The sequence below is a fragment of the Ixodes scapularis genome, unplaced genomic scaffold (assembly GCF_016920785.2).
Source record: "Ixodes scapularis isolate PalLabHiFi unplaced genomic scaffold, ASM1692078v2 PGA_scaffold7__128_contigs__length_106722199, whole genome shotgun sequence".
Lineage (NCBI taxonomy): Eukaryota > Metazoa > Arthropoda > Arachnida > Ixodida > Ixodidae > Ixodes > Ixodes scapularis.
The window spans coordinates 81,831,150-81,848,369 of NW_024609882.1; the positions used below are offsets into that span (position 1 = coordinate 81,831,150).

The following is a 17,220-nucleotide window of genomic DNA, read 5'->3' on the forward strand; positions in this document are numbered from 1 at the left end:
ACTAGGGCAAGTAGGAAACAATGGTTTTTGGTCCTTCGTTTCATATGTGGCCGTGATCAATTCCCGCAATTATTTATCCAAAGTCCGCAAATTGTTGCACCGCCCCTTTAAATAAGATCGTTAAAAGGCGAAATGGCCCCATGATTTCAGGAAGCCTGTTTGAGAAACGCCTGCCTGGGCCCAAGCTAAGCAATCCCAGTGACGCCTAAGTAGAGCCTAACAATATTTTCCTTGAAGGTTTTTTATGCCCTTTTTCTGGCTTGCCACATTATTGCCGCAATGCCAGATATCAGCCAAATGTGCCATATATCAATTGCCGAACTTAATGTCGGCATTGTTTATTTGCCGAAATTAATGTTGGAGGGAAAGCCTAATCCTGACTTTTCGACTTTTCATTGGAAAAGCGAAAAATACAGCAAGAACACGCTAGGAAGAAGACAGGTACAGGAAAGAGGCGCCATTGACAACGGACTTTTAATATCTATGAAAGGAGATGGAAAATAAATAGAAACCCAGCCACAAAGCTTAGGTACAATACCTCATTGTTCCAATTTTCGTACAAGTAAAAAATTACCAACCCTATCAAAAGCCTTCCAAAGATCCAAGTAAATCGATTTAATCTGACCACTTTTTGAAGCGACCGCGGCTGCGTAATGAAGAAATGTACAAAGGTTAGTTTCAACGAAATGTCCTCTAATAAAGCCATGCTGTTGATGCGTAAGATACTTTGATAAATGGGAGAAAATACATTTTTGCACTATGGTTTCAAATATTTTAGCAAAATAGCAAAAAGTGAGACAGGGCGGTAATTTGACACAATACGGGCATTGCCCTTTTTATGAATGGGCCCCACTTTCGTTTTTTCCATATCGCGGGAAAAATACAGGAACGCAATGACACGTTAAAATATGAGCTAGTCTGAGGGCTATTAGCCGAGAGCAGCCTTTAATCATAAAAAGTGGAATTTCGTCAGCACCACCCGACAATTTAGGCTTTAGATTTTTTATCGCCGCGACGACGTCACATGTAGTAGCACAAAACTTTCGAGAGAGAGTCACCATCAGTGGGGTCATTCACTCGGTCTGATTTCACGGACCGAGTGGGCGATGAATAACAGCTGCTAAAAAATGAGGCAAACTCCTCGGCGATGTCTTTAGGCGAAGAAATATAACAAACCGCACCGTCACAAATGAATGATGAATGATGGGAAAACGACCGGGTTTTTCAGTTTACAAATTTTCAGAAACATTTGGGGTCAAAATATCAACTGTTTTCAACACGTCTTTCATAAAACTGTTTATCAGGCGCATGCAGAATCTTACCTAACAACCGAAAGTCGCTAAATTTATCGTGCCACACTTGCTGGCATGTTTTCTTGAATAGGCCATGAAAACTAGACTTTTCTCGTAAAGCAATCTTCAGTTCCGTGGAAAATCAGCTGGGAAACTTAGTAGGTTTAACAAGCTTCTTAGGTACGTATTTGTCAATAGCTTCCTTCATAACCGACGTCAATTCTCTGGCCGTAAAATCAGCATCATTTGAACATATAGCTCAGACCAATCGTATGATTTGATATACTTGAACAGGCTCAAGTCTTCTCCGTTTTGATAGCAATAGATGAATTTTGCAAGTTCTCAAGATAAGCAAGGCAAATAGAATTTGAACTCGAAGGGCGGGTGATGGGCATCAGCCTCTACTAAAGGTTGTGACGAAGCCGTCAAGGTGCTAATGAACAGCTCGATAAAAGCAAGTCAAGTCTATTGCCTGCAGCATTCGTGAGATCATTGTGCTGTGAAAGCCCATGAAAATCGACAGTGACAGTCGGAAAAGCTAAGTAACGTTGGTTTCTGTAAGGTAATCACAACGATCAAAACTGCCAATAGTCCATTCTACGCCCGGAAGGTTAAAGTCGCCATATATTTGCACTTCGAATTTGCTAAAATCAGTTCCCTTTGTCAAAGCGTCAAAGTGTGAAATAAAAGGTGCGCACTGCGATTCAGGCGGGAAATACTAGTTTTCTATAGGATAATTAGAACGGTTGTGTAGTGAAATCTCAAGCCATACGCACTCGTCACATGTCTCAAGGTAACTTCTGCGGATCGCCTTTAACCTGCTCGAAGCTTCAATTAACACCTCTCCGCCGAATCTTTGACCAGTGGCAGTCGCGGCGAAATACAGTGTAATGTGACAAAAAAAAAAATTTTTAATCAAGAATTTCTTGACATAAACAAGCCTCAATAAGACAAAAAATGTCGAAAGAGGAAACCGCAAGGTTAGACGAAAATTCGTTTGCCTTCGTTCTTAACCCCCGAACATTTCGGTACTATAACATGCCGATGCCTTATTCTTCATGACTGGGGCAGTAGTTTCTCAAAAGGAAGATGATGAAAAGTATAAGTTCTTGACTTCTACATTCTGAACACTACACAAAACTGATTTATACCCCACCCAAATTGAAAACCATGGACTAGCCGTAGTATGGGGTTGCAAATAATTTTGAGATAACATTTTAGGCATAAATATTTTGATGGATACAAACCAAAAGCCTCTGCTTCCGATATTGACATTGCAGAGTTTCGTGCAGCACATGATACTTAGCACAAAAAGGTAGTCACGCGAGATCAAGCATATCCCAGAGAAATTCCTTGCAGCTTCAGGTATATTATAAATAAATCCACCAGAGAAATTGAAAGAAATCCGTTGCAAGTAATTCGGAGGCAATATCAGTGGCATAAACATTATGATGGCAACAAACCACAGAACTTTACTCCTGATATTAAAATCACAGCGTCCGCCAGATATCCCGCCAAGATTTCAGCGCATGAAACTCAGCATGGTAACGTAGTCATGAGATCAAACACATCCCAGGGAAATATATGGTAGCTTTATGTATTTATGTAATAATAACCAACAGAGACGATCCCATGTTGAAAATGAGAAGATATATTTGTATTTTGCTTCCTTCGGTGTGATGTAGTAAACGCTGTTTGGGCGGGGAGGAAATAAAGAATGTTGTCATCATATGTTGTGCCTCTCGCACGTATCCCTAAGAGTTTATTGCACAACAGTGATCGTGCCTTCCATTGACGCAAACACTTCACCGCGTGCGCGTGCAGTTGGAGCGTTCTTCTCGGGCCCCATGTGGCGTTCCGGATACGTTACTCTGCTCGACCCGCTGGAGAAGGCATTCGGCAGCCGGGTGGCGGCGCTGCTGTTTCTCCCGGCTCTGGTGGGAGAGATCTTCTGGTGCGGCGCCATCTTGAATGCCCTAGGTAGGCCCCTTTCCTCAATTGCGCTGCCTAAAACACGTCTTTTTATGTGTGTTCGAAATCTTACCCAAATTGATTAGAGTTACACAGGCGGGTCAAGTAACGTGACAACACAGATTGAAAAGCGCTTTACGCGTTTAGGTTTTTAACGCTAAGGTACAAAACCCTTACCCCAGAGTAAGAGCGAGTAAATACTGCTACACGGACGACTAGTTTGTAAGCGTCCTATTCCGCCCGTTCAGGAAAATTTGTTCCGAAGCGGCAACAATTTTCATCAGAGCAGGCAGTGCGTCATGCAGTTCGATGCCACCATTCACGTTGTTCGTCATCGAGGTTTTGGCAAAAATCAAATGCGAGCACAAATTTGCCTGTGACCGCGGCGTCACAACTCGTGACAGCTGAAGTTTCCGCGAATTGTAAGGCGGGAGAGGTACCTTGAGCAGAACAAGCATGTGCCATATACACCTTGAGGTTTGTGTCAGCGGAACGATCACGGCAGGACAATTAAGTGGCGTCATCAGACGGAAATCGTGGAGAACAAATGTGAACGCCGTGGACACACAAGTTGCACATATGCTTTTAATCACCATACCTCATTGGTGTGAAAAGTGTATTACCGGGGTCTTTTGAGTTCCTTGTAGATCTGCTATGCGAAAAAAGAACTGACAGTGAACTTCAAATTATGGCTTGCATTTCGTTACAATTTTACCGAGGACAGAGCGTCACAAGACTCGGAAAAAAGAGGTCTCTTGTCTACGAACCCTCTTTTCTGGAAACTAGCCAGTTCGTACCAGAAAATAGCCTCTTCATCCGGCGTGCGGCGCCCACCTAATTTTCGACCAGTGTGGACTTGTCCTTAAAAAAAAAGCTGAAGCAGAAGTAAGGCAACAAAAACTGACTTACTTTTTCAAAAATTAGACATACATTTTTTTTGTTTTTTGCTTTAACGAATGTGTGGGCTCACTTATCTTTTGTGACAAGCGGATGGTGGGATGGTCAACCAACGCACCCTCTATTTTCGTGTTCTTTGTCGCTACAAGCTCTTTCCCTAGTTCTGAGGTGCCTTCAAGGATCCTTGAGCAATACAAGTTGATGGCGAGTGTTATGTTGATGTAGCTAGAAGGCGAACCCTTCTTTTAGTATGTCTGGCGGCAGCTGGACATAAACTGCCCGGTGTAGAGGTGGATACACCTTAAGCCAGCCTATCTGCGATGGTCTTATCGATGTAGGCTCAATTGAGGCGGTCTATGGAGATGACTTTCTGCTTGATTTTGATGTCCGGATAGACCGCTTTTGGTTTTTGTGAACCATCTTGAATGGTCCATCACAGGAATGTTGATGGGGTCTTTCGAAAAGCATCCTTCCGCACAAAAGCGCGAGGAAAGTGTACGAGGTCGTAACTGGGAAAAGCGAGGGGTTCCCATTGCGCCGTCGTAATACATGGTTTAATGGTTATCGCCGCTGCACGAAGCTGGTGAGAGTAGTTAGGGGGTAAGGCAATAATGCCTGTAAGGAAGGACCAAACAAATTGAAAGACGTTCACTAATCTTTGTAATACGAAATTAGAGCGCAGCTCTTGGCTTATTTTTATTTCGGGATATACAGTGCTAAAGAATTTGAGAAAAACACATTTGTGTACAAATATTGACCTCGTACTCCTGCGTATATAATATGCATTATATATACAGGGTGTTTCAGGAAACTCAGGCCAAATCGCTCCTGCGAAAACTACTCATCGCAACAAAAAAAGGCTTGCTGCGTTTTGGTCCTGGGCCAGGGGCCCATTTAGGAAAATTATTAAAGTCCGAGATAATTAAGTTTTTAATTATTTTTGCGTAATTAACTTTCTTAACATTGTGTTTAAGGGCGTGGTTTTAATTAGAAAATTGCTCAGCATCGTCGAAAAACGCTAAATCAACAAATTGCAGCGCGATAGAAGGCACGCGAAGCATTTTACGGCTTTCTGAAAAACCGCACAAATTCGACGGGTTTTTAAGTTTCGGTTTGCTATCGGAGCGCATTTGGGCCCCGGCGGCAGCGTGCCTTGTGGGGAAATAGTGCAACCAGCCTCTGCTGCGTCGCGCGATGACAGCGCAGCAGTGGTTGGTTGCACGATTTGGCCTGACGAAGCCGAGAGGCTCGGCTTCGTCAGGAGAGCATGCACCTCCTGACGAAGCCGAACCTCTAGGCGAAACTATCGTAATACATACAATAAACTCCTAGCATAGAAACTCCGCCAGTACGGATCTCTGACCTATTACATTTTCCCGGTTTGTTGTTCTGAAACTACTCTGCCTCACCTATACATATATATATAAATATATATATATATATATATATATATATATATATATATATATATATATATATATATATATATATATATATATACCGGGTGTTCATTTTTAATTCGAACAGATTTATTTTAAAAAATCCGTGAAAGATGCACTGATACGCTTTGTGCAGGTGAGTTATACCGCCAGGGGGACCTATTATAGGGGTATAATCGTTACGATCAGTTGGCGCTAATTAACTCAAATTTGTTCATTAACATTTGAATTAATGGAAATAGACATATGGTTCCAGTTAGAAACTTACACAGCGTCACCGAAAACCACTAAATCAGTCATTTTTAGAAATACTTTCAGCGCGTGAGAAGCGTAGTAGTGCACTAAAGTTATCGCTCGTGAAGCAGGTGCAAGGCTGGAGCTAGATAAGAGACAGAAAAATCGCGCGGGCGCCTTACCGGAGCCGCTAGCTTTTTACCTGCGTTACGATTAGCCCCCTATGATATGTCCCCCTGGCCTTTTAAGTCACCTCCACAAGCAGCATAAATGTAACTTTCACGGCTTTTTTAAAATAAAACTGTTCGAATTAAAAATTAACACCCGATATATATATATATATATATATATATATATATATATATTGTTTGAGGCCGACGAAGAGGAGGACGAGGAGTAGAATGGTGCCCTAGAGAACGTTAAGTGGCATTCCGTCAGCCGGAACTGAAGTTGACTCCAGTGAGCCTGTAACATTTTGGTGGCAGCGGTGGGATCACTTCTAAACTTCGATGGCGAATCCACTGCACGTTACGTCCCACTCCGGCAACACTTCGCAGCGAGCAGCTGAAAATGGCTTCTCCATGAGCGTTCCAACGCAGCTACAACGCCTTCAAACTGGCTTGAATGTTCTTCCGAGTGACATCAATGGGCCACAAAGGGACGCTTTGGGGATTTCTGTAGATGACCTCAACGCCTGTCCATCGACCCTGGATGAAGGTGAGATCGTTTCAACAGTTAGCCCCTTGACGAATGTGAACCGAGGTACCCGTGCAAGGACTAATCCGTCACTGAAGTTAAAACCCTTCGACGGCAGCGTACCAGTTCACCTTTATCTGTACCAGGCTGAAATTATTGCACAAGCCAACGGCTGGACGGAAGACGACAAAGTTCACGCGCTCGTCTCCCAGTTGCAAGGACCAGCTCTAGACGTGCTTTACCAATTTGATGGTATTCCCCTATCATTCCCGGCCCTACGTGAAGCACTGGAGCGACGTTTTGGAGATAGCCATCTCCAACAAGTGCACAGCTCGGAGTTAAGTTTACGCCGTCAGCGCTCTCACGAAACCCTCCAGGAGCTGGCAGCCGACATCCAGCGCTTGATTGTCAAGGCACACCCTGGAGCCCCAACAGACGCAAAGGATAAGATTGGCACCTCCGCTTTTGTAGACGCAATAGCTGATCCAGAGGTTCAAGTATTTGTACGTCTTTCACGACCTACAAACGTCAAAGATGCCCTGGATCAAGCGCTAAACGCGGCAACTGCTCAAAGGGCCACAGAGTTTGTGCAGAGGGCTAGGCATCTACAAGAGCCGCCATCACCACTTTCCGCCTTATCTTCGGCGCCCAAAAGGCGGCATGGTAGTAGGAAATACAATCCTACACAAAAACCAGCCCGGTCTGAGGCCACTGATCAAGCCTCCAGAGTTAACGGTGGAGCGAGCACGGTGCTTTCTTCAGTAACTCCCCTAAAACTTCCTCTGACATCAGTGGCAAGTAACCAATCGTCGGTTCCAAAATTTACTGTTTGGATCGAATGTATAGGATACCAAGATGCTCTTCTTGACACTGGAGCAGCAGTGAACGTTCTGGCATCATCCCTGGTTCCAGCAGACGCACGTCTTCGTCCGACGTCACTTGGATTGTTCACTGTGAACGATACTGCAATTCACACCCTGGGTATTCTCACTTTGCAAGTGAAAACAGTTGGGAGTACATCACCAGTGGAGTTCGTGGTGCTCGAGAACTCTGTTTGCCCGCTAGTGCTTGGCTACGAGTGGTGCCGTAAGAATAACTTTCTTAATAATGAGTTTCCGGCTTCAAGAGGCAACAGAATCGCAACATCGACAATTGACCGCAGTAAGTTCTTATCAAGGCACAAGCTACATCTTGGTGCCGCTCGAGTTATCTTCAACGTATGGAATGTCACCACTGCACTTCTGAGAGATTCGCTAGACTACGTCCAGAAAGTGCTTCGAGCTTTGCTTGGCACCGACACAGCAAGTATCGCACCTGTGACAAGCAACGTCTACGTATGCAAAACGGTCACCATACCCCCGAGCTCTGCTGCGTGGGTTCCGGTGAATACGCCCGACCAGAGCTTCAGCGGCGACGTCATTTACGAACCTCTACTTCAAGCTAAACCTGGACACGAGTTTGTCTCCCCCCACACTTTGGCATCTTCTCTGCGGGGAAACTTCGTCATCTTGGCTGTAAATATTGGATTGAACGACATCACGCTAAAACCTGGGGAACAAGTCGGAACCGCCCAGCCCTCCTGCCCTGAAGTGCAGGTGAATACAGTCGCACTTGAATTCAACTCACAGGCAGACATACCCAGTCTTCCATGGGAAAAATTTAAAGGGGCGGTGCAACGATTTTATGATTAAAAGAATTTGCATCTCGTCATTTTTACGTTGTTTATCGTGTCCCAGAGGATAGAGAAAACACTTCTTTCATTAAAAATGTCGCGATTCCGCTGCATAATCTCAAAGCAAAAGTCGAGCTTTTTCCCCCACCTGCAGCCCCAAGTGGCAGCCGAAGGAACTACCGCGGAAAGATTACGTGACCTCGCTCGGCTCTAAGCTGCAGCATAACGCCCGCTAATGTACGCAGAGAGAGGGAGGGGAAGCGTCCTCCGAGATAGCACACGGGAAGCTACACGGCACTCCGAATGACGTCACTGGGAGTGCGACCAGGTGTGACCCTGAAGACTGGGAGTGAGTTGAGGGGTGCCCGAAATACCAATCTTTATCTTTTTTTTACGCAAAAACTAGGACACGCAGGCGAAATCGGTTTTCTGTTCTCTACTTCAGAAGTGTCAGGGGGCAACTTCCAGAAATCTTTGGCCGAAGTCCGAAAATCGTTGCACCGCCCCTTTAATGTTAATCCTGACCTTGACGCAGAACAGATGACAGCACTTCGACAGCTTCTTCAACGTCATCGTAGCTGCATCGCACTTTCTCCAAATGAACTCGGCTGCACGTCTTTAGTCGAGCATTCCATCGACACTGGGGACAGTCGACCTATTCACCAGTCACAGCGTAGGTTTGCTCCATCCGAACGGAGTGTTATCCAAACGCAAGTTAAGAACATGATTCAACAAGGGGTGGTCGTTCCTTCATCAAGCCCATGGCCCTCTCCAGTGGTGCTCGTCCGAAAAAAAGATGGTGCAATCCGGTTTTGTGTTGACTATAGAAAAATCAACAGCCTTACGAAACAGGATGTGTACCCCCTACCTCGCTTGGATGATGCCCCGGATCGACTACAGGGATCAGAATATTTCACCACCTTGGATCTCCTGTCAGGATACTGGCAGGTTGGGCTGGACCCCAAGGATGCAGAAAAATCTGCGTTTGTAACACCTGATGGACTCTACCAGTTTACAATAATGCCTTTTGGGCTGTGTAATGCACCTGCAACATTTCAGAGATTAATGGACAGGGTGCTAGGCCACCTGAAGTGGACCATGGCACTCGTATATCTAGATGACGTAATTGTCTATGGAAGCACATTTGATGAACACCTCCAAAGACTCACATCAGTATTGGATGCGCTCTCCTCTGCCAATCTGCGCCTGAAACCGGAAAAGTGTTACTTTGGGTATAAAGAGGTAACCTACCTTGGACACGTTGTATCGAAAAGAGGGATTACACCAGATCCTGTCAAGCTTCAAGCCTTCGCAGAGTATCCTGTTCCAACATCCTTAAAGGAAGTAAAAAGTTTCCAGGGATTCGCATCATATTTCCGCCGATTCATTTCTGACTATGCGCGCCGTGCGGCTCCAATGACCCGTCTGCTACGCAAGAATGTACCCTGGCGATGGACAGCAGAGGAACAAGCTTCCTTTGAAGACCTGAAGAGTGCCTTGTTGAGTGCTCCAATTCTCGCCCACTTTGACCCTGCTAAGGCGACCTATCTCCACACAGATGCCAGTGGAGAGGGACTCGGTGCTGTTTTGTTGCAACAAGATGGCGACGACACGCAACGTGTTGTTTCATACGCAAGTCGCCGTCTGACGGACGCAGAACAGCGGTATCATTCTTCAGAACTTGAGTGTCTTGCACTAGTCTGGTCAGTGCAACACTTCCGGCCATATCTCTACGGGCGACACTTCACTGTTGTGACCGATAACTCAGCCTTGACATGGCTCCAAAGCAAGAAAGATCTAACGGCCAAACTAGCTCGTTGGTCGATTTTACTTCAAGAACATAACTTCACAATTGTTCATCGGAGTGGCAAAGAACACCAAGATGCAGACTTTCTATCTCGTCATCCGATGAAGGACATGCCGGATTCTCCTGACCACGATGCTTGCTTTTGTGCGTCTACATTTAATTTGAACGCAGGCCAGGAACAAGATTGTGAAATCCAGGACATCGTGTCTCGACTTCAAACGACTGACGTACCACCCACGACTAATCGCCTACGTAAAGCGTACCAGGTTCGTGCCGGGTTACTTTGCCATCGCAGTTCCAGCACTAAACATTGGGTGCCAGTTGTCCCTTCTTCACTACGCGGAGCGGTACTGCATCTTTGTCACGATGACCCTACGGCGGGGCATCTAGGCCGTGACAAAACTTTCCAGAAGATATTAGAAAGGTACTGGTGGTCTGGGCTTCGAAAGGACGTGGCAAGCTACGTAGCCTCTTGCTCACAATGTCAGCAACGCAAGTCACCAAATACAAGCAAGCCATGTGAACTTCACCCCATACCACCACCTGAGGCTCCATTCGAGGTGTGGGGGATCGACCATCTCGGGCCTTTTCCACGTACATCAGACGGCAACCGCTACATTCTAGTGGCGGTAGATCATCTTACCAAATGGGTAGACTTATGCCCCGTGGCCAGTACATCAACCGAAGAAGTCGTGCGGTTCCTTAGAACCCAGCTCCTCCTGGGACACGGAGTGCCACGGATGATCATAACTGATCGAGGTACAGCTTTTACCTCTGCCGTGTTTTCAGAAGAGCTAGCCTCTCAAGGCATAACTCATGCTAAAGCAGCTCCCTACCGACCGCAGACGAACGGGTTGGTTGAGCGAGCTAACAGAACAATTGCTGGAATTCTTTATTCGTACGTAAATGTCAAACACACTGATTGGGACACTTTTGTTCCTTTTGCCGCGTTCGCGATGAATACCGTGAAGCAGTCAAGCACCACTTATACACCATTTCAACTTGTTCATGGTAGAACGGCGGTTCTTCCTCAAGAATGCTCATCATCTGTAGCGTGGCGGAATAGGGGAGACGATTTTGCTGACAATAACTTTCAGCACCGCCTAGATGACGCACGAAAACGAGCAAGAATGGCTATATTACATTCCCAACAGCGTGCGGCATCTCGATACAGCGCTCCTGGCTCAACGCCATGTCTATCTCCGGGTGACTTGGTCCTGGTTCGGAGGGAACAGCGAAAGAAAGGTCGAGCACAGAAGCTTCTGCCTAGGTATAGGGGTCCCTGTGAAGTCACTAAGAAAATTGGACCACTAACCTATGAAGTTCGAGATTGGGGAACTTCACGGAAGACCAAGACATTTTCAGCGCATGTGCATCACCTGAAAATGTACATCCCACGCACAAGTGCGCCTCCTTCTTCTCCGGGTCAGTGAATTGTGGGAACCAAAAGGCCGATGAATTGCTTTTTGTGCTGTGATAACTTTTACGGGGGCGGGGGAGAGTGTTAGGGGCCGACGAAGAGGAGGACGAGGAGTAGAATGGTGCCCTAGAGAACGTTAAGTGGCATTCCGTCAGCCGGAACTGAAGTTGACTCCAGTGAGCCTGTAACAATATATATATATATATGCTCATAATATTATCTATATAAAAAAGAAGGGGAGGGTACGGAGAACCCTCCGCTCCTCCTCCTCCTCTGTACTCTCACCTTCTCCCACAGTTTCCCCGTTAATTTTATCGGGGAAAATGACGTCACTTGACTTTCTTACACGTCACTTATAATCAAATTCAATTTCTCCTCTAGATTTAGTGGGAAAATTGATGTCACGTGACTTGAAAACCAATTAAAATCAGCGCTAAATTTAGTGGGGACTCTGAAATGGTGTTGAGGTCCTGTGACGTCAGTTTTACCGACAAATTTAGCGGGAAAACTGAATGCGTAGTGTTGAGTTATGGGAGGTCACAGACCTACACACCAATTGAGTTACTTCGCTAAATTTAGCGGGGGATTGAATTGCTGTACAGGTCTGCGACGTCCAACAATGCAATGCGGGCGGTAACTCAGACTGCTGCGGCGACGCTGCCACCGCGTGACCAGGGAACGAGCGCCTTAGGAGCTGAGCTCTGAAAATCCTCAAATAAACACAAGCTTGTCACAGAAACGAGGTATGCGACACAGCAACAAAGGACCTCCTTAATCACTGTGCGAAGTCCGAGCATAATTGGTAGAAGACTCTGTGACCTTGTTGATTGTGGATCAGTGGCTTTTAGTGAAACGTTCAACTGTCGATGAAATCTTTTCACTATGTCATCAGCTGCTTGGAGGTAAGCGGTGGTGTTGATATGATGACGACGTAAGAGATGGAAAAAGTTGTTGATGAAAGAATATTGAAATTTCCTTAATTGGTCAACTTTGACTCTTAATGGTACACGATAACGGCTAAACCATGTAGTTAGGAAGGCTTGGCCAACATATTCTGCAGAGATGTCTGGGATAGCCATAAATTCGGGCCATTGTGAAACACCGTCCATGCACGTGCTGAGGCAGTGCCAACCTCCATATGGAGGAAGGGGTCCGACTAAATCAAGATAAACGTGATCAAAGAGAACGTCATGTGGTGTGAAGGCAGCCAAAGGGTGCAATTGTATTACGATCAATCTTTGAACGTTACCAGATATATCGCATGATTCCATTCAGCGTCAACACTTGCATTTATCCTCGGCCACACGTAGTGTGTTGAGACCAGTCGAGTGGTAGCTCGGATGCCTATATGAAGAGGCAGTGTACCATATTAAAGGCTATCGAACGAAATTCAGACGGTATGTAATGTCGAGGCGCTGGACCAGAGACAGCAAAAATGAGGGGCTGTGAGAAGCATGGTAAACATCATTCAACGAGGAGCCTCGAATGCGCCTAAGTTCTGTATCGTTCTGCTGTGCTAGTGGAAGACATTTGGAGTCAATGGAAGGGCGCTAGGGCGGAATGGTGTTGACCGCAATCAGGAATAGTGCGTCAGCCACTGTATTTTCTTGTCCTTCGATGAAACGGATATTGTGTGGTATTTTCAGGATGTACGTAACTTACCGGATGTAGACCACATATGACTGCTTTTAGGGTACATTTCGCTTTGTGTGGCTTCTTTGTTTTTAGCACGAATACCTCACAAGGAAATTCACATCTCTTTTCTAGACGAGTCTGCTATGACGAGATTTCTAAAACAAGTTTGTGTAACCTTTCACCGCGCCTGCTAGGTTTAAGTGTCAGATTGATCAGTGTAGATTTGCCCTTCATTTTTCGAGCAGTTTCCGCTCGGTAATTTAGCAATTTTTTTTTCCATAACAGGTCAACACCATACGTTTATTCTAATAGCACCAACCACTGAAGGAGCAACTAACCGTGTTCTTAGCATTAAAAACAAAGCCCTCCTGACCTGCGAATCTCGGGGCTTCTATTTGACGAATTAAAATAGCATCGAAGACTGCTTCAAATACACGTTAAAAAAATGCTCTGCCACATTTTGAGGGTGCGCGATGGCGAGGTGTTGCATTCTTCCGCGAATGCAGTTTCATAAGGTTAGCTTTCAAGTGTATAGTTTTTCATCGTAAAATACAAATAGATTCTCTCCCGCAATATAGGCATAAAGAATCAATCAATGGTAAAGAAATACACATCTTCTACACCAACATTGTTATAAAATGAATGTTTTCTTTTGTGTCTGTAAAAGTAATAATATTATCACCAGTCTACTTGAAACGAGCAAATATTTGAACTTTATCAAGAGTGCTTAGAGACATCAGTAAATAATATGAAAAAATTAGAGTGAACTTTATTCAAACAATGCCTCAGTAGTTGAGTAGCATATTTAATATATCATTTTCATTATATTGAGCGAGTATGGTGTGAACATAATCTAGCTTATCAGCGGGCGCAATGGTAGCTACAACGGTATACTCAGAAATTATAGTTTCACTAATGCCCAGGTCTTTCACACACAATTCTTCTTATATCTCTAACCCCAATATCACAAGTTAGCGGTCATGTTGAATTCAACTAGTTGTCTCTTACACCGAAAAAAAAAATATCACATCTTTAATCGGAGCTGATTTCCACTCCGTAATCATGCACCCGAGCAATGTTATCAGATTCAGTGGCGGAATCCCATGTCTAGTCTCCAGTATACGTGCTATGGACTCCTGCGCGTGTTTTGGTGAAAAAAAGAATTACCGAAGACGTCGTGGATTTGGGAGAATCCATCGCGCTAAAATGTTAAGAGTTGTATATTAAGGAAGACAGAGGAGTAAGCCTGCATAAATGCTGATAAAAAATGTCCCTGCAAGATAGGGTGCGGCCGTTCACTGACACACCTGAAGTCAGAGCAACTTCTAGCCACATTCGATAGCCCCCACGTGGAGTTTAGAGCCACGAAAAAGTGTACGCTTGGTGTGTGAGCAATCGATTCGAGGGCTGTCGAACGGGCGCCGCCCCTTTGGTTGCCTACTGCAGCACAAGCACAATTGGCCTTACTTAAAAATACGGAATGCGACGTCCTCTGTTTTGGCTCTACAGTATCAGGAAGCTCGGGCTAAATCGCTTTGCTTTGACATGAACTGTTTTAATATATCTGGAGAATATTAGCTCGCTTTCTGGGAGATCAAATGACGCTTCAAAATGACTGGCAATTATATTTTTAAGCGTCGAGACGGCCAAATATTTGCTAATCTAAAGTGCATTCCAAATTTAGTTGCGTCAGTTAAGACGAAGAAGACCATAATGACTACTGTGATGCGGTTATTTATGCCAGGCCCATGCACACACTTCCATTTGAATTTGTATGCGGACGGAACGGCGTCCTTTTGACAGGGAGTGATTTCTTCCGGTTTGGCGATCACCGTCGTGCAGCACAACCCAGGCCGACTTAACAGCCTACAATCGTAGGCAAAATGTTAAGGCGACAGCGCTCACGGAGCCTTGCGGCAGACCAATCGGAAGCCGAGAAAAGAAAGGGACGCTCGCGTGCTCGACCGCGCCAAATGGTGACGCGTTTCCGGTTGTTGCTCTTGATTGTTGGAAAGCGGCGAGGACACGGTAGCAAGTGTCTTCAAGGCTGCCATGGTTCAAGTTGAACTACGTTGCAAAAACTAGTGGCATTTTCCCAAGGTCTGTCATGTCGACAAAAAGGGTAGAGCGTCAAACCCATTGTTTCGTACAATACACCCCAAAATTTCAGTTGGTCGTAGAGCGAACTAACGTCAAACCGACGGTGCCAAAGTTTCATGAGTGGCTTGATAGCCGAGTGGAACAACCTATTGAAATAGCTAATGAACTTGTTACTGACTACAAAAAAAAATCGGTTTGTTTGTTTTTGTAGGCTTTCATACGTATTTTAGCGGTTTAATGAGTTATATTTCCAGAGTTATCAAGCCCTTCGCAAAACGTTACGGCCGTCAGTTCGATGTCAGTGCGCTCTACGGCGAACTGAAATTTCGGCGTGTATTATAGCCAGCCTGTAACAGCCAGACGGCGCCAACAGAGTGAGAACCCACGCTTATACCCTTTCTCGTTATAACTTGGCAAACGGTTAACGATGAACCCCACATTGCGTGGCGACGGCTTCGATATGGTTTGTGTATACGAGCGAAAAGCACACATATTATATCATGCTTGCGCAAAAAGCCTGACGCTTCATCGCAGTAAAAGCGCACTCTGGCAATACGTGGTCACGTTCCGATTGTCCAGCCAGGGCCGTAGCTTCCGCCGTACTGGCAAGTTATGCGATCACGGCTTCCGGGCCTACCATAACTTCTTGCTCAGACACTAGGTTAAGTGGCGCCACCAGAGTAATAGCTCACATTTGAACAATGCAGTCGCCACTCCCAGGCACACCCAATGTTTCTGTCTTCAGTCGCTAGATAGCACCAAACCAAACAGCATGGCAGGTTGCCTATGTTGGATACAAAGTGTAACACTACAACTTTTTTCTGAGAGTGGATTCGCTTACTTCTTTTGAGTAGCAAGAGACGATAGCGCGTTCTTATTGGTTCATGAATACGGAAGACCGAGTTTAAACGCAATTATACGAACAAGTTTCGCGCAGACGCCCTCCGCCTTCCGCAACTGAATGCATCGCGTTGAAACGAAAATATTTGTACAGACAGCGTTCACGCTCTTACATAAGTCATCTGATACTTCGCAGGCGCCACGGTAAGCGTTATCACGGGTCTCGGGCACGTGACCTGCGTGCTCGTCGCCGCCTCGGTGGTGATGCTGTACACCTGCGTCGGGGGACTGTATTCAATCACGTACACCGACGTCCTGCAGCTCGTGCTCATGTTCGTCGGCCTGGTGAGAAATCCCGCATTACCCGATTGCGCAGGGAAGCGTCAACGTTGGCGGCGGAAATCTACAAACCTCTCCAGCTCTTCACGCACAGGCTAAAAATGCTGAGCGACTGGGCTGTGCGAGCATGCGCGGGTCCTAGAATATCCCAGAGGGGAGCTATGCGGAGCGCAAGTTCGTCTGCTTCGTTTACAGGGGATTTGGCAACGTCAGAGAGACGCCGAATTCTGGCTCTGATCGAAAGATAGTTGAGAGACCTCAAAACAAACTGCTTTGTGGTCTACCAACAAACTGCTTTGTGGTCTACCTTCTATCCTTCCGTTCAAGGCCAATCAGAGCTCGGCGTTCTAACATAACCACAACTCCTGCAAAAGATTAAGACAAAATGGCGTTCCTCGTACTCCGCTACATGTTAATAACAGAAGTGAAACGTCACGGCGCTCAACTTTTTTTTTTTTTTTGCGTTCGCTCTCTCCGACTAAACCAATGGCGCACATTGAACGTGTCGCGATTCTGCGCTTCTTTTATTATTTTGGTTGCGTGACTGGTGTAGCTTGTGGTAGCTATATCACCAACAGAACCGCCACCATAATGCACCTTTAGAGCTGCTTCATCGACTTCATCAGATCGTCGCGTTCATGCACTTAACGCGTCTCACAGCCCAGCGGACAAAAAAGACTGCGTGCAGAAGCCGATTGCTTGAACCGACCAGGTAATCAAATTAGTTTGGGCAGATTGAGGCCTATTATGTGGAGTTACACTTGTTAGTGTAACTAACAAGTGGAGTTACACTTGTTAGTGTAAGGTTTAGAAAGAGTTATATACGTAAAGACAGGGGACGGAACAACAAATATTTCTACTTTCAGCAAACTAATGAT

The 17,220-nt window shown here is 45.6% G+C and overlaps 1 protein-coding gene across 1 annotated transcript in view; it reads left to right on the top strand.

Moving 5' to 3' along the window:
* The window catches only part of LOC8035739 (high-affinity choline transporter 1), a 70,951-nt gene that overhangs the window by 19,669 nt on the left and 34,062 nt on the right, over nt 1-17,220 (top strand). The window contains exons 4-5 of the mRNA XM_040216980.3: nt 3,117-3,272; nt 16,200-16,348. Of these exons, the coding sequence (XP_040072914.2) occupies nt 3,117-3,272; nt 16,200-16,348 (305 nt within the window). The remainder of the gene's footprint in view (nt 1-3,116; nt 3,273-16,199; nt 16,349-17,220) is intronic.